This window comes from Anoplophora glabripennis, unplaced genomic scaffold (assembly GCF_000390285.2).
Source record: "Anoplophora glabripennis isolate ALB-LARVAE unplaced genomic scaffold, Agla_2.0 scaffold532, whole genome shotgun sequence".
Classification (NCBI taxonomy): Eukaryota; Metazoa; Arthropoda; class Insecta; order Coleoptera; family Cerambycidae; genus Anoplophora; species Anoplophora glabripennis.
In genome coordinates this window covers 1-16314 of record NW_019416635.1, presented here as the reverse complement: position 1 = coordinate 16314, position 16314 = coordinate 1, and the positions used below count along the sequence as shown (strand labels likewise).

At 30.7% G+C, this 16314-nt stretch overlaps 1 protein-coding gene and 1 long non-coding RNA gene across 3 annotated transcripts; both read right to left on the bottom strand.

Annotated features, from left to right (window-relative positions):
- Positions 1-5780: 5780 nt before the first annotated feature.
- Positions 5781-11309, bottom strand: LOC108914459. Of its 2 annotated transcripts, none has more exons than XR_002763058.1 (3): positions 11232-11309; positions 7083-7499; positions 5781-5943 (listed from the first exon to the last, which is right to left on the bottom strand). It is a non-coding gene; the product is annotated as an uncharacterized LOC108914459 (long non-coding RNA). The 2 variants fall into 2 exon arrangements; XR_002763057.1 differs by lacking the exon at positions 11232-11309 and adding an exon at positions 10951-11052.
- A 1730-nt stretch (positions 11310-13039) lies between these two features.
- On the bottom strand, positions 13040-16248 carry LOC108914466. Its single transcript, XM_018720294.1, has one exon. The coding sequence runs from the start codon at positions 16173-16175 to the stop codon at positions 13203-13205; it is 2973 nt and encodes a 990-aa protein (XP_018575810.1). The 5' UTR covers positions 16176-16248; the 3' UTR covers positions 13040-13202.
- Between the last annotated feature and the right edge of the window lie 66 nt (positions 16249-16314).

Sequence of the window (16314 nt, the reverse complement as noted above, 5' to 3'; positions counted from 1 at the left end):
TATGGGACTTTTTAAAGGACCAACCACTAGATGAAGATGAAGATGAACTGAATCGAGGCAGATGACCGTCTAGAAAACTGATGGGCCGGGGCATTATTTAGCCGAAGCGATTGTAGTGATAGAGACAAAAAAAAATCAAGCATATGCCACTTTGGTCAAGAAGTGCCAGGAGGTCGATCCCACGGCGACGAAGAATACTGTAACTAACAAAATTAACTCTTTTCGTTCAGTTTATCGTAAAGAGTTGCAGAAAGTATATAAATCAGCACATTTTGGTGCGGGTACAGATGACATTTATAAACCATCTCTTTAGTATTTTAACCCTTTCTTACTGATCAAGTAACTGCAAGGGAATCTTCACGTTCATGACTAATCATCTTTTCCCATCTTCCCTTAAAATTGTGACTGAATCACCCTGTATAAATTTCTGTTTGTCAACAAAGGCACATCATTGTCTACACTGTTATTCTTTGCAACATTCACCTAAAGGCAACAACTAAAATAAGTTAAAATAAAGAATGTTTTTGCTTAAATCTTAAGTTCTTATATGTTTTATTTCAGACAAATTTTATTGCATTTACGCTTAATGAAACCTAAATGCAACCCTGAATTGCACCCTAGTCTTCATAGCATCCAATTTTATTAACCCTTTTGGGAAAAATAAAATGCCATACTAAACGATTATCTACCTATACAGGTAATTAATAGTTTATATGGACATTATATCATTTAGTTTTAGTTAAGGTCCTGGTAAGTATTAATATTAAACCATTGTTATAAATTCTTTATAAGTAGATATATTTTTTAATTAGTTGATAAGGTATGCACATTTGAGCATCGATTGCATCTTTACACGGTTGAGTCAAAATTATTAGATGATATGGTGACAGGAAAGAGAATAACTAGGTACTTAGTCATTTAAATAATAATTTAACTATTCAAATTTTATTCAAAACTGTTGTCAAAATTCAGAAGTACAATAGGCTGATTAGAGTTTTTCAATATTTCTATAATTTGGCAACGAATATCTTTAATTTCATTGCAGCAATACTGACATTTTAGTAAATCAAGAACGAGTATACAATTTAAAGTTGAACTAAATTTTAATATATGTACTATAAAGAAATAAATATTTCTCTTTTTCTGTGAACGAATGTTTTTGCAAAACAAAATCTTTAAATTGACCGTAAATGTAAGGCCCGTATTCCTCAACTAATTTTTCCAAGTAAATCACCACTTCTTTGGCATAATTTTCAACAAGATTATCAAATGACTTATGTTACACCTTAAATATAATAAATTAAGTAATACATGCTCATCGAACATATTTGTGGGTGTAAAAGTGTTAAACCAATACTGCTTAAAAAGCTCTATGTGATGATTATTAACTGTATCAATTTTACTGTTGTTTTTGATATCTTGTATAATATCAAAAAATTTGTTAAAAAATGTTTTAATAGTCCTTGTATTGTTATTATTTTTAAATAAAGTGATTATATTAAATACAAACTTAAAATTATCAGTTTGTTCTAATTTTAGATTTTGTAAAACTAAATGTACAAAACGATGGATATCGTTTAAATCATAATCGTTTTCTGGAGAATCCTTGAAGTAATTAGTAATAATGTGTTTACAAAAATCAATCGGTAGAGATAACAAATTGTCCTCTGAATCTATTATGGCATTCAGAAAAAAATGTAGGTAATATTGAACTTCAACTTCTTCCGTTCTCAAATTTTCAAACGCGCGCCAACATTTTTGTATAAACATTCCTCTATGTATTTTTGGTACATCAAAGTAAATCAAATCATGTAAAGTTTCCGTATCATGTTTATTAATTTTAGTTAAATTGATAGTAATTACGTTTAGCAACTCTTCATTACCATTTTTTCGAAAATATTTCAAAGTTGCAGAAAACATATTTTTTTGACAAGAAACATTTTTTTCTTCACAATGTTGCAATCCATTTAATGTATAATTGTAGTTTAACAGCTCACAACTTAAAAATAATGAATGTTTTCTTGCCGAAACTGCCCTCTTCGACAACATGTCCATGTATAAGTACAACAACGTCTCCGGAGTTCTGTAACAAATGCTGTAGAGCGAGGGCAAGGTGGACTGTAGGTAATCACCTAAGCAGAATTTCATTACAGTAGGAAGTACAACTGAAGGTTCATTCATTTTCTTTTAGGCCCCTGCAACTTCGCATTGTAAAAAATAGATATCTTTTAATGCTAAATCTGCAGGATCTATTTTCCCTTTGACAGGGAGGAACCATTTTGCAACAACCTCTATAAATCCACTTGTTGTCAGAAAAGTAGATAGATACTTAATTATATTTTTGATTGCATACGTTTCGATTTTCGTTGTTTTTGGTTCATTATCAACTTCCATGGCAGTGGTGCATTCAGGAACTTTGTTACTGTTTATTTTCTTCAGCAAATCGTCAATGCATTCTAATTTACTAGTAAAATAATCTAGAGCTTTTTTGTCGAAACTTAAATGTGATATTAGTTTGAGTCTCTACTTTTAATACAATATTCATCCAGTGACCATAACTACTCAAAGTGAGGAAATATAGTTTTTGGCTCATTAATAAATAACCACTGTATGATCTTCCTGCCCAGATTAAAACGTTTTAAAAGGTCGCTCCAAAAGAATTGCAAGACCTCGTTTTCAAATTCTGAACGGTTCGCTTTTCTTACAATATTCTCTACAACTTCGTCTCACTGAAAGTTCTCTTTACTGTGTCGAAATATTTCAAGAATTTTTATTTCGTCAATTACTACTACTGGTTTTTCTGGAAACATGTAATTATAATTGATAATGTTGGATAATATGTCTTTTTCTCCGTTTTCCAATGTTGTTGAGTCTCTTTCCAATAGTGACAGTATATATGTAACAAATATTGGAAAACTTGAAATGTCAATAATCTCTAGGACATGTCATTTATGTATTCCATCTTAACTGGATATATTTTGATAACTTCGTATAAAACTTGTTTTTCTACATTACGATTTTTTAACCCCATCAGTAGGTTACCGATGTTCAATTCAATTTCCTCAATATATGTTATGAGTTCATTTCTAATTGATTTTTCATGGACAACCAAAAATTCTATCTGCTTTAAGGCAAACATAATAACAATATAATAACTCAACTGGCCTCTTGAATTTAAATCTAAAATCATTTTATTTATACAGGGTGATTCTTTAATATTGCGAAAAATTTCAGGGACAGGTTCTTTAGATAAAAATAAGAAAAAGAGTTCCCATTAGCATGTGTCCGGAAACGCTTCGTTTCCGAGATACAGGGCGTTCATTTTTTTTGTAATCTACTTTTAATACTTGTTATTTCAAAAGTCCTTTTACTATACGATTAGGGTATCTGTCTTGATAGATGCCTGATTAAATTATCTTATCGTGTTCAAACAAAATAGTCCTAGTTGGCTTGGAAATTGGAATGCCCACCAACTGTCAATAATTGTTTTTTGTCAGTAGTTGATTACTGTTTGTCACATTGTGAGTGTAGGAGTGTTTCGTGTTTTAAAACTGATATTTCTCTGCAAAGAAAGAATTACACAAATAATGAATTGTGCGATATGCATTTTGTTTATGGTCTTGCCGACGGTAATTCGTTAAGGGCTAGGCGTATTTATGAGGAAAGATATATTAATTGTGCAATGAAACAGGAATCTTTTAAAAAATGACTGCTGAAAACGGGCGACCTCGTACAGTTTAACTTCACAAATGGAAGAAGATTGCCGCAAATCTAAATATTAGTCAGTCAACAGTCTTTAAGATACTGAAAGATCAGCTTTTGTATCCATATCACATCCAAAAAGTACAGGCGCTTTTACCAGTCGATTTTCCTCGAAGGTTGGCTTTTTGCCGATGGATTCAAGAAAAAATTGAACAAAATCCTCAGTTTTTGGCAGAAATACTTTTCACCTATGAGGCTAATTTCTCCAAAGAAGCCATAATGAACTTTCATAATAATCACATATGGGCAGATGAGAATTCACATGCAATAATTGAAAGCCGCCATCAACATAAATTTTCAGTAAATGTATGGGTCGAAATTGTTGAAGACCACTTGATTGGTTCATTCTTTTTACCAAGGAGGCTAACTGGAAAAGCTTATCGTAATTTTCTTGAAAAGGAGTTGCGGATACTACTGGAAGACGTCCCGTATCACTTAAGACTCCAAATGTATTTTATGCACGATGGCGCTACAGCACATTTTAGTTTAATTGCGCGACAATATTTGGATGCAGTGTACACAAATCGTTGGATAGGTCGAGGAGGTCCACAACCCTGGCCTCCGCGGTCTCCTGACCTAAATCCATTGGATTTTTTTCTCTGGGGCCACCTCAAACATCTGGTTTATTTCACTCCAATTGAAAATGTCGAGGAATTGAGAAATCGTATTGTTACAGCGTGTGAAACAATTCGGCACACCCCAGGCATTTTTGAACGTGTTCGTCAACCAATGCGTTGCAGGATCGAAGCATATGTAGTGCAATTAGAGGTGTCATTTTCAACAACTTTTATAACTTTACTTCTTCGCTGGTTTTCATTAATTCCATTATTTTTTTCATTCTAATAATTCTTGCCTCACTGTGCATTAATACCTGGAATAAATAACTGCAGAGCAAAAGTTATTAAAATCATTATTTTGTAACATTTTGTATTATGTTATTTTGCATTTTGTACTTTGTATTATGTTATTATTGATACAAAAAATGGAATAAATAAGTGCAGAGCAAAAGTTATTAAAATTATTTTGTAACATTTTGTATTATGTTATTAATGATACAAAAAATGGCTCCTATTATTAAACATAAACCAGTCAATTTTCAAATAAATCGGTTAAAGGACTTTTGAAATAACAAGTATTAAAAGTAGATTACAAAAAATGAACGCCCTGTATCTCGGAAACGAAGTGTTTCCGGACACATGCTAATGGGAACCTTTTTTCTTATTTTTACCTACAGAACCTGTCCCTGAAATTTTTCGCAATATTAAAGAATCACCCTGTATATGTAATTCCAATGGATTTCATTGAACTTTTCCATTTTAAAATTATCTTTAATTTTTTCAAGTATGTCGTAAAGATTTTCATCTAGATGTCGAAGGCAAATATACTGTAACACTTCTTCTAAAGACTTCAAGTTTTCGTTAATTTGACAGTTTTCCAATAAGAGCATTACTAACATTTTTCTTTCGTACCTGTTCGATGTAAGGTTAATTTTTTCTTTGATCAAGGGAATTGCTTTATTCGGATCACATAATTTTAAATTGTAATTCTCTTTGCTTTTGTTGTAAAGTACTTCTCCTAGTTTGTTCAGTATAGTTTTATTTGGAATGAAAGGCATAAACTCCACTGTTAAATAACTTAAATTATCCAGGATATCTTTTTCAAAGACTCTCGTGAAAGTCTGTGAAAAAAGGTCCCACTGATTATTTTTTGGGTAGTACTTTAAAAGCGTGTTGCAGAAATTGTACATTCGTATTTCATGAACATTTCTCGGGAATAATTGAAAATAAACTTCCTTAAAATTCCCATGCAATTTTCGAACAATCGCGTCTACTTTTGAGAATTCCGAATAAAATTCAACATTATTAAGGAAATCATTACGACCATGATCTATTAATGTTTTAGTTATTCTGCGACCCAATCTTTTGCAATTAATGGTACGTTCTTTTTAAGCATTAATAACATTTTTGGGTTTTTTGAAGAAACATATCTACATAATTCTTTGTGATTATATTGTTGATTTCTTACAATATTCTAAATATGTCACTAACAGTTCGGAATCTTTATCAAAAATGAATTTTAGTTGCCTTGGTTTCAGTATAATCTCGCAGTTAGATAAATATTCTTTAATTGTCTTCGTTACTACAAGTGTGCAGTATTTTTGAAGATACATGAAGTCCGTACCTGCAAATATATTTTTTTACTAAAACAGTTAACTGTAACACGAAAATTCTTATAATAAAACTTAATCTATCTAGGATTTGAATATGTAACCATAAACATTATAGTTATGAATATTTGTCTACAGGAGCGTACATAAGGGGGGTCATATGTCGAGGCCACCCTACTTTTCCCACTACAAAAACTATGCTTTCCGGAATAATCAATCCGAAATGTGAAATACTTCACGGAATTATGTTTGTAGAGTGTTTATACAACTTGAATTTTTTTTAATTCTATAGACTCGGTTGCTATTTGAAATAGTGTTCAAAGAGCATCTGAGCAACTGGATGTTGGCGAAATGGAAGACGAATCCCTTACATCAGTTCTGCGTTATAGCATTTTGTCTACATTCACCGTATATCAATAGCAATTCCATCGATTTATGGTCATTATAATTCTACGCCAATTTAAAAAAATATGTATTAAACAAATTAAAATAACTACAATTTTACCAATACTAGATTAATGTCGAAGCACAATCAATTTTAATGTAAACAGTAGATGTACTGTCGAAACAAAAAACAGTCGACAAAATATTTAGAGTATTAATATCATGTGGTGTTAGATAATAAGCGATGATTAGTTCGATTGGACTTTGTTTCAGATATAGAGATAAATAGTAACAGTTGGCAAAAAGTCGTGTGGATTAGATCAAATTTAAATATTTCACTGGTACTGACCATGGGCAAACAATGTGTATGCACATTATTAATAAAAAAATATCTGTAGCTAAGTAAAGCTGTGGATAATAAAAAGTTACCCACTTCAACTATTTATGGTCATTTATAAAATATGATTTAGAAGTTTTAGGTTAGAGACTTTATTGTCCACAAATCTACGAGATCAGTTACACTGAAGGAAATATCTTTTAGCCATAAGTACCTAACCGTAAAAAATATAGGCTCCTGAAAGATTACATTGCTGTCATAATAAAAAATGTTTTGCCAAAGAACCTTATTAGTAGTTAAAACGTTTTTTGCTAACTAACTAACACTAATGCGAAGAATTATTGCTATTATAATGCAGATAACCTTAGCAAAACTTTCTTTTTGGTCGATTTCCCTCAATGTATACATTAAATGATGAATATAAAAATTTACCGTTTGTGTACCGCAGAAACTATCTCATCCATCTGATGCTCCTTCAAAACAAAAGCGATTCTCTTCAGTATCTTCATTCTTATGGAGTATGATGTGCATGGAAGAAAATCATTAACAAAACTCTCAGCGGAAATACTTTCGATGGTATCCATTAAAAGCGAAGGATGTTTTAGGATTTTACTGATAAATACTTCATTTCCGCCCTTAATTAAGTCGTAGATATCTTAAAATAGACGTCTATTTGGAACATACTTTCTAAATATGTTCTTGGGCATAAACCTTTCAAATCGTCTTCATTTAGAGGCGCAGACTGGGCTTTTAGAAGATTAAAAAAATTATTTTTTCTTTCTGAAATTAAATCTCCCTCTAAATTATAGAACCGTGTTACAAAGTCTGAATTCTCCATGGCGTAGTTGTCTACAAAAAAATATTTCATACAACCTTATTTACCTACTTTTAACACTCAAACATCTTTTTGATGATATATACTAATAGATAATAAAAAAACATGTACAGAAGAGGAAAAAAACAGATCAATATCATCACAATGCGGTTTTGTAATACAGAGCTTTCATAAATGATTACAAGCCACGTGACCACCGTGCTTAGGCACCCCACTTTTGGGCGGTTGTTCTTTTGGCTTAAAATCTGTAAATCATAGCATCACTAATATTAATAATTCGTTTACAACGAACAATGACAAACCCTTACGTCTATGCTCGAGATAATGCGATCGCTGATTGCATAAATTTTCGTGAAAAATTATACAATCACCAGCCGGTGAAACAGAATTACCAATGTGAAGGAATTAAAATTAATGTTCCAAACAAAATTAATAGTCACGTGCCTTGTAATAATTTATGAAAGCTCAGCAGCAGAAACTGTTATTGTGGTAAGTTGTTAAGTGTTATTATTAGCATTGTATCAACAACTACATTATGTTAACTTAAAACTGTAACTAATTTTTTTACTTAAATTGTTCTACAGGGTATAACAGCGACGTTGCGACAAATTTTCCTCTTGTTAAATTAAACAAAAATTAAAAGTAAAATTTGACAAAAACTAGTCAGTAGGATCCGCATTAGATGGGATTTGAGGAATTTCAAACAAGCTTAAGATGATTTATACAATTTAAACAAAATTAGTGAAATTGTTTAAAAAAAATCAAGATTAAAATTGTAATTCAAAGACAAAAAAGTAAATTATTCAATGCATTTTCAATATAGTTCAACACATTCCAAAATCATGCATTTGTGGCATATCTTTTGTACTTTAAAACATTTTTTGAAATATTTCACCCTCCTGTGAATTTAAAAACATAGAAATCAACGCTTGATTGATCATTATGACATTTTATTTTTTTTTACTATAAATTTTTTTTTATAAAAGAAAAGAAACTCATAGTTATGTAATCTTGTATGCATGTATATATATGTGGTGTGGTGGAATTGTCTTCCACCGCGGCACTTAGGCCTTATTAGGCCCCTTGTACACCCTCCTTCATTACTCGAGTACTTTTCTTCAAATCATATTTACTACGCAGGTGGCTTGGTGGCAAAGTCTCGTACAGTTTATGTATGATAGCATGGTCTTGAGTTACAGAGATTTCTTGTTCTGTTCTCATTACCATTTATCGTGAACCACACACATGCGGAAAACGTTGAGCGACCCAGGTCTCTGGTAGGCTGCCACAGCCACGTCCCCGAGCCTGCCCTAGGTCACCCATCCTAATTCCAGCCTGCGTCCGTGATGCTTGACTCGGCAGATCGAAATCCGTCGGCCAAGACACCCGGCTAGGCGGTCTCCTAATCTTGTATGCATACAATAGAAAAAAAACTATTTACCTACTCTGTTTTTCAATTACTAATTTATTTTTTTTTTTGTTATATTTTTCTCATATGTGGAGACGCCTGCTCTAGTATATTTGTCAAAAATAAATTTCCTTTGCTTTCATGCTAAATAAATCAAATTATTTAGTATACGAATATTACGAGGCACATCCACAAAGTAAGAGTACTGATGCCCTGAGGTTTTTTGGATAATGTTTGAAACACTACATTCAAGGCCAAGGTGTTGAGAACAGAATGCGCGCTCATTTGTCTCAGTCAGTTAAGAACTGTTGTTGTAGGGTGGAGTTGAAGTGAGTGCAAAGGGAAAGGCGGCTTTTCAGATTTTTAACGAAATCAAAACTGTTTATGGGGATGGTGTGATGAATCGTACTAATGTGCACAAGTCGTGTTGTGACAAGCTGGCAGAACGAATGTTCATGATGAACAAATGAGTGGGTGTCCCTCAATCATGACTAAGGTTACCAGATCTATTTCATGACAAACCCAGAGACATTAAAATAAAATATTATTGCCTACGTGGCGATTGTGTAATTGATGTCAAAAAAAAAACTGGCTTTTGACGAGATGTTCAAAGTGTTTCCACAAATCTCCATATCTCTTCTGCATGAAATAATTACTGAAATACTTGGTTTACAAAAATTATATGCGAGATGGGTACCAAAACAGCTCACGGATCAACACAAAGCCAAAGAATCGTATCCTCACGGGAATTTGGCTGTATTGTGACTGGCGACGAATAGTAGGGTGGACTACTACACCCCCTAGACGAAAAGACATTTAATGCAATGGCGACATCCGTCTTCATCATCAGCAAAAAAGTTCAAAACCGTTGGCAACTGTATTTTGGAACCGTAAAGGTATTCTCCTTATTAACTTTTTGCCCCAGAGGGAAACAATTAATACTGCTAAACCCTGAAAACACTATGGAGGGCGATACAGAAATGAAGGGAGTGTTCTTGTTATTGACAATATACGTCCCTACACATCCAACGACACAAAGCAACTCTTGGATTCATTCGATTGGAACATCATCAACCGCCCCGTTTACATCCCTGATCTGTGACATTCTGATTTTCTCTTCTCTGAAGGTGTTTATGTGTGGAAAAAGGTTTTCTACTGCCGATGAGGTTCACAATGCCGTGAAACAATGGGCCCGAGAGGCGGCAGGAGATTTTTTTAACGAAGGTATCAGAAAGCTCGGCTCGGCTCACAAAGTGCTTTGAGGTTGAAGGTGACTACGTCGAAAAATAGTGTTTGATGTACCTTTCTGAATACGTAAATTTTTCATAATGTTACTATTTTTAAAGAATTCTAACTTTGTGGATATGCCCATACTATACTAAATGTATATATTTTGTAGAACTTACTGAAAAAAAATATATAAAAATACTTAGAGGAAACTAAGCACATGTATGAGAAATTAACAGAAATAAAAACAATTTTTTTTTAAATCACGGTTTTGTATTAACCTTGACTTCAAATGTAAAAAAAGTTATTTGAAGTCTCTATTAGAAATTTGAACAAACCAGTCCCAAACCAGTTTTGTTCGGAGCATAGAGTAATTAGTATAATTTAAAGATTTGCATAACTGCCATGAAGGGTAATTAAACCATTCATGGGCTGGTTGCCACGTCGTCCGTTTATACTTCTTCACGTTTCGAGAGATACAGACTTAAAACCGACGACATAGCATCCAGTCCAAAAATTTTTCAACCATTGACAACAACTGTGCTCACCTAATTTTTAAAATATTGGAGTAAAATTATTGGAAAGGCTACTAACGGACTCTTAATATTTTCATGACTTCAAAACTTTACTCGTGAACTGAATGAACGTGAACGTGAACGTGAATTCATGGAAAAAAGATCGAAAAGCAGAAAAGTTTTTATTGAAAATGGACTTGTCCAATTTTTCAGCGTCTGAAGATTTTTTTCGAAGTCTGATAACTTTTACATTTGACATTTCAAATTCGGACTTCTCTTATTCGACGTTTCTGATTAGTTTTAGTTTTATCTTACCTGTACGTAGTAACAATGAGAAAACAACATTACACCAACTTCGAAGTCTATCTCTTCAATGATTCTTGTAATAAATGTAATTTTAAGAAAAATTGTTACTCTTGTTTTTCTGTTTGTGTTTTTGTACCGTCATTGGAACACCCTGTAAAGTTCTTATAATAATCTTAAATATTATTCGTTCCGTTTGTATTATTGCTTTCATTTACTATGAAATAATAATAATTAAATAATTAAAAATTTTCTTTAATTTACTTAAAAATATAATTGGTTTACCTAGTTACCTAATTTTATAACGAAAATAAGACTGTCGTAGAAATGCACTTAGAAATAAATTACAAAATGCAGTTTTATGTCACAATAGTCACTAACCTTTTAACTTTGGTAGATGATTGATAATCTTACTCCTTCCTACATACCTAAATAGGTATGTGGGAAGCAGACCATAAAAAATAATGATTGAAGGGTATCATATAAAACAAATACAAGATAACCATATCGGTTTGTTTTTGATAAAATATTAAACAATCAGATATGATATGTGCCAATAGGTATTAAGATATAAATACTAACTTCAGAGAATTAAAATGGAAAAAAATTATTTTTAATTTTAATTCCTTTTCGGAATCCGGAAAGAAGAATAAACTGTAACAAAATTTCCGTCATTAGTGACATAAAAAATCATGAGGTGATTTTCTATTCATAAAAATAAGTGGTACAAGTTCCTAACATTTTTGCGAAAACTCGTGTTAACGGACTTACATAACTTCAGTTATTTTTTTAATTAATATTTTATTATAACTTTTTTCAGTCTGGTATATTTACTTTTGATAACAAATTACGAAAAAAAATAATAAAAAAACCTTAAATTGCTTAAATGATTGATATTGAACAAACTATGGAACGCTTCTTTTATATTCCAAAATAGATCAATTTTTACTGTTTGTACGTGCCTCAATATATTTAATTTGCATTTTCTCGGAAGCACATAATATTGTCCACTTTGGAACCAGAGAATATTTTTGTAACACGTGTTAGTTAATGGCCTTCAATATCAAGCCACTTCCTGGAAACATACAAATAAAAATTATGAATAATTATTATGATCATAGGAGGTGCAGTTTGTTACTAGTAATAAATATATTAAAGTTATAGTTTAACTGAAAAGAAAAATTATTTCAAATATTAATTAAAAATAATAATAATAATTTGGTGGGTTATTATTATTAACTCCATTAATATTAAGTTATAGAAAAAGTGTCGTAAGAGTTTTTATCAATATTTTTATAAATTGAATTATATCCCAAATACCAAAACATTTACCCTTTTGTTTTCGCATATTTTACTTATATTTGAATGTCTGCCAGCAAAGTATATTTTGGACATCACAATATCTGGTTTTTGACTATTGGTGTAGATATAGATACCTATTTGCATTGACTAAATATACAAAATGTTAATGATATACTCTGGCAAACTTTAATAGTGGGTTCTATGTCAAAAATCATTCAAAAACTTAATAAAATTATTTATATATTTAAATATCTTGGGTTAATGATTTAATTAATTATTGGAAAAGATCTACTGAGTTGGTACACAAATCTAACAACCAGTGGCGGAGATACCGAGAAGCTAAGATACTAAGAACACTAGAATTTTGACACCACTGAGTATTTTAGTAATTAGAAAAGAACATTTAATTATGGTTGATAGCATTGGAGTTATATGAACATATTCTAGTATTTAATAATTTAAATTAAAGAAATAATAACTAAATAATAATTTAAATTAAAGAATAATAACTAGAATATGGTTCGTATTTTCGAATAAAATATATATTTCTTAGAAATTCAATCGAAAATAGATAAACGTATGCAACATCCGAAAAATTCAAGGCAATTTTTAACTTTTTTTTTTCAAATCTAAAGAAAAATATTATTTGACTGATTTCAAGGAAATATTAACTGGAAAACACAGGCTAGGTATTATACAAACAGATCAAATGTTACAATATATTATTAATAGCAACAATATAAAAAATCAGTACAAAGCTTAAAAAAATGCAAAATACAGTCGCAATATTTATTACAAAAATACAATATATAATTAATTTTTTTCCCACATATCTTCCGTAAAGCACAAGTAAAAATTTTTATCTCTTTTAAAGTGTGTTACTGTGAATCTTGTACATATATAAATTTCTTCAAACATTTCTACAACTTACTATACTCGTATATATATATCGTATATACTTTCTATCCAAAATAACTGTTAAAGTACACAGATACAACACGCTGATCTGAATTTCTTAAGATTTTCATGATTTTACGATGAATATCATCTACTTCATCGCTACAAGACTGGTCTTTTATTATGTCAATAACCAATATATAGTTAATAGTTGAATTTTTAATTGTTAGTATATTATAAAGAAATAAATATATTTCCCTTTTAGTGAATGTGTGTTTGTGCAATACTAAATCTTTAAATTTATAATAAATATAGAGCCCATATTCTGCAATCAGTTCTTCTAAGTAAATCAACGCTTCTTTTGCGTAATTCTCGACAATACTGTCAGATGATTTACACTTTAAATATAATAAATCAAGTAACACGTGCTCATTGAACATTTTAATGGGCGTAAAAGTATTGAACCAATGTTGTTTAAAAAGTTCTATATAATAATTATTAGCTGTGTCAATTTTATTATTGTTTTTTACATCGTCTGTCGCTAAATCATAGAAATTATCAAAAAATGATTTAATAGCGTGTGTTGGAAATGAGGGAATAATGTCAAAAATGAATTTGAAATTATCAGCTTCTTCTAATCTCACATTTCGTAAAACTGAACAGACAAATCGATTAATGCCGTTTAAATTGTGGTCATTCTTAGGAGGGTTTTTAAAATAATGTGTAATAACGTGCTTATAAAAATCAAATGTCAAAGATAAGAAAGTGTCCTCTGAGGCTAAAATAGCATCTAAAAATAATTTTAAATATTGTTGTACTTTAATGTCTTCCTTTCTTAAATTTTCAAAGAAATTCCAACATTTTTTGATATACACAGTTTTATATTTTTTTGGTACAACAATATTTACCAAACTAGTTAACGTTTCATCGTCATTTTTATCAATTGTATTTAAGTTCAAAGCAACCAAGGTTAGCAATTCTTCACAAGGATTTTTACGAAAATATTTTAATGTAGCAGAGAACATATGTTTCTGACTGGAAACATGATTTTCGTCGAAGTTTCGCAATTTACTTAAAGCATAATCATAATTTAGAACTTCGCAACTTAAAAACAGTGCGTGTTTTTTAACAGAAACTGCTCTTTTGGATAATACATCCATGTAGGAATATAGCAGCTCCTCTGGAGCTCTATAGCAAATACTATAGAGTGAGGGCAAGGCAGACTGTAAATAGTCACCTACGCAGAACTTCATCACTGTAGGAAGCACAATTGTAGGTTCGTGCAGTTTTTTCAGGGATCCTGCAACTTCACATTGTAAGTAGTACATTTGATTTAACGCTTCATCGGCAAGATTTATCTTTTCTTTAACAGGTAGAAATCGTTTCGAAATTATTTCGATGTACTCATCTGTTGTTAATAATATAGAGAGATACTCAATTACTTTTTTATACATATCTAGGTCAATTTCTTTCTGGGGTTCACTATCAGTTTCCATTTTGGTACTGCTTGGAGACTGTTTTTCAAATGTATCTTTCAAAAAATCATCAAGCCATGTCAACTTATCGGTGCAATAGGCTACAACTTTCTTGTCGAAACCCAAATGAGACATAAATTTAATTTCTTTAATTTTAATGTACGTTTGATTTGCCGTCCATATCAAATCGAAATAAGGAGTTATAGCTTTTGGATTATTCAGAAATAGCCAGTGTATAATTTTTCGACAGAAATCAAAATATTTAAATTTTTCTAGGTTATCCCAAAATAACTTAACGATACTATCGTCAAATTCTGATCGATCCAGTTTTTTAATACTCTTCTCGATAATATGGCCGAAATTAAAGCTTTTTTTACTATCTTGTTGAAATATTTCAAGAAGCCGAGTTTCCTCAATTACTATTGTTGGCTTTTCTGGAAACTTAAAATTATAATTGATAACCTTAATTAATAGATTTCTCTCATTGTCTTTCAACATCGTATAATCAGAATCCAATATTGACTTTATGTACGGAAGAAATCCTGAAAAATCTGATAAATCAATAATATATTCAGTATTATGTTCATTGAACTCAATTAATATACGGATAAATTTCTTTTTAAATTCTATATCATCGATTTCTTCGACTTCACGATAGATATTAACGATTTCAATTAAAATTTGCCTTTTGACTTTTTTATTTTCTAAATCAACATAATAAGTATATCTACTTGATTCAAATTCTTTGATGTACAATATGAGTTCTTTTCGATAGGGTTTTCCATGGAGGATTAAATATTCTATATATTTTAGATAAAATGTAACAGTATAGTAATATGACTGTTTTCTTAATTTTAAGATTGTGAGCATTTCATTTATGTGATTCCAGTGGTTTTCATCAAGTTCCTCCAATTTAAATAAATCCTTAATTTTATTAAGAATTTCTGAAGTATTTTCTTCGTTTCGATGTCGAAAACAAATATATTTTAATACCCCTCCTAGTGACGTAAAATCTTCATTTCTCTGACAATTTTCTAGCAAGAGTATTATTAAAATTTTTCGTTCATAAATATTTGACGTAACATTAATTTTTTCTTTTATCAAAGGAATCGCTGTATTTGGATGACAATATTTTAACAGGCGATTTGATTTGTGTTTTTCATAGTGTGTTTCTGCCCATTTATTCATAATAGTCTTATTCGGAAATAACTTTATAAAACTTGAATTTAAGTAAATTAAGTTATCTAAAATATTATTTCCAAATACTTTTAAGTAGGTTTGCGTAAACATATCCCACTGTTTGTCTTTTGGGTAATGTCGTAGTAGTCTGTAAGAAAAATTATATGTACTTATATTATATGTATTCCTTGGAAATAATTCAAAATAAACTTCTTTAAAATTTCCATGCAACTTTCGAACAATAACATCTAATTTCAAAAAATCTGAATAATGTTCGATATTACTACGAAAATCGTCACTTGTGTGACGTAAAAAGTTCTTACTTGTTCTTCGTCCCAAATTTATTTGAGAAATGGAGTGTTCCTTGTGTAGCTGATACCACATATTCGGGTCTTTTAACGCGACATATTGACATACATTTCTGTGACTATACTCTGATTTTTCAGGTAATGTTTTGTAATAATTTATATAGAATAAAAATAGTTCGGTATCTTTATCAAAAATAAACTTAACCTGTCTTGGT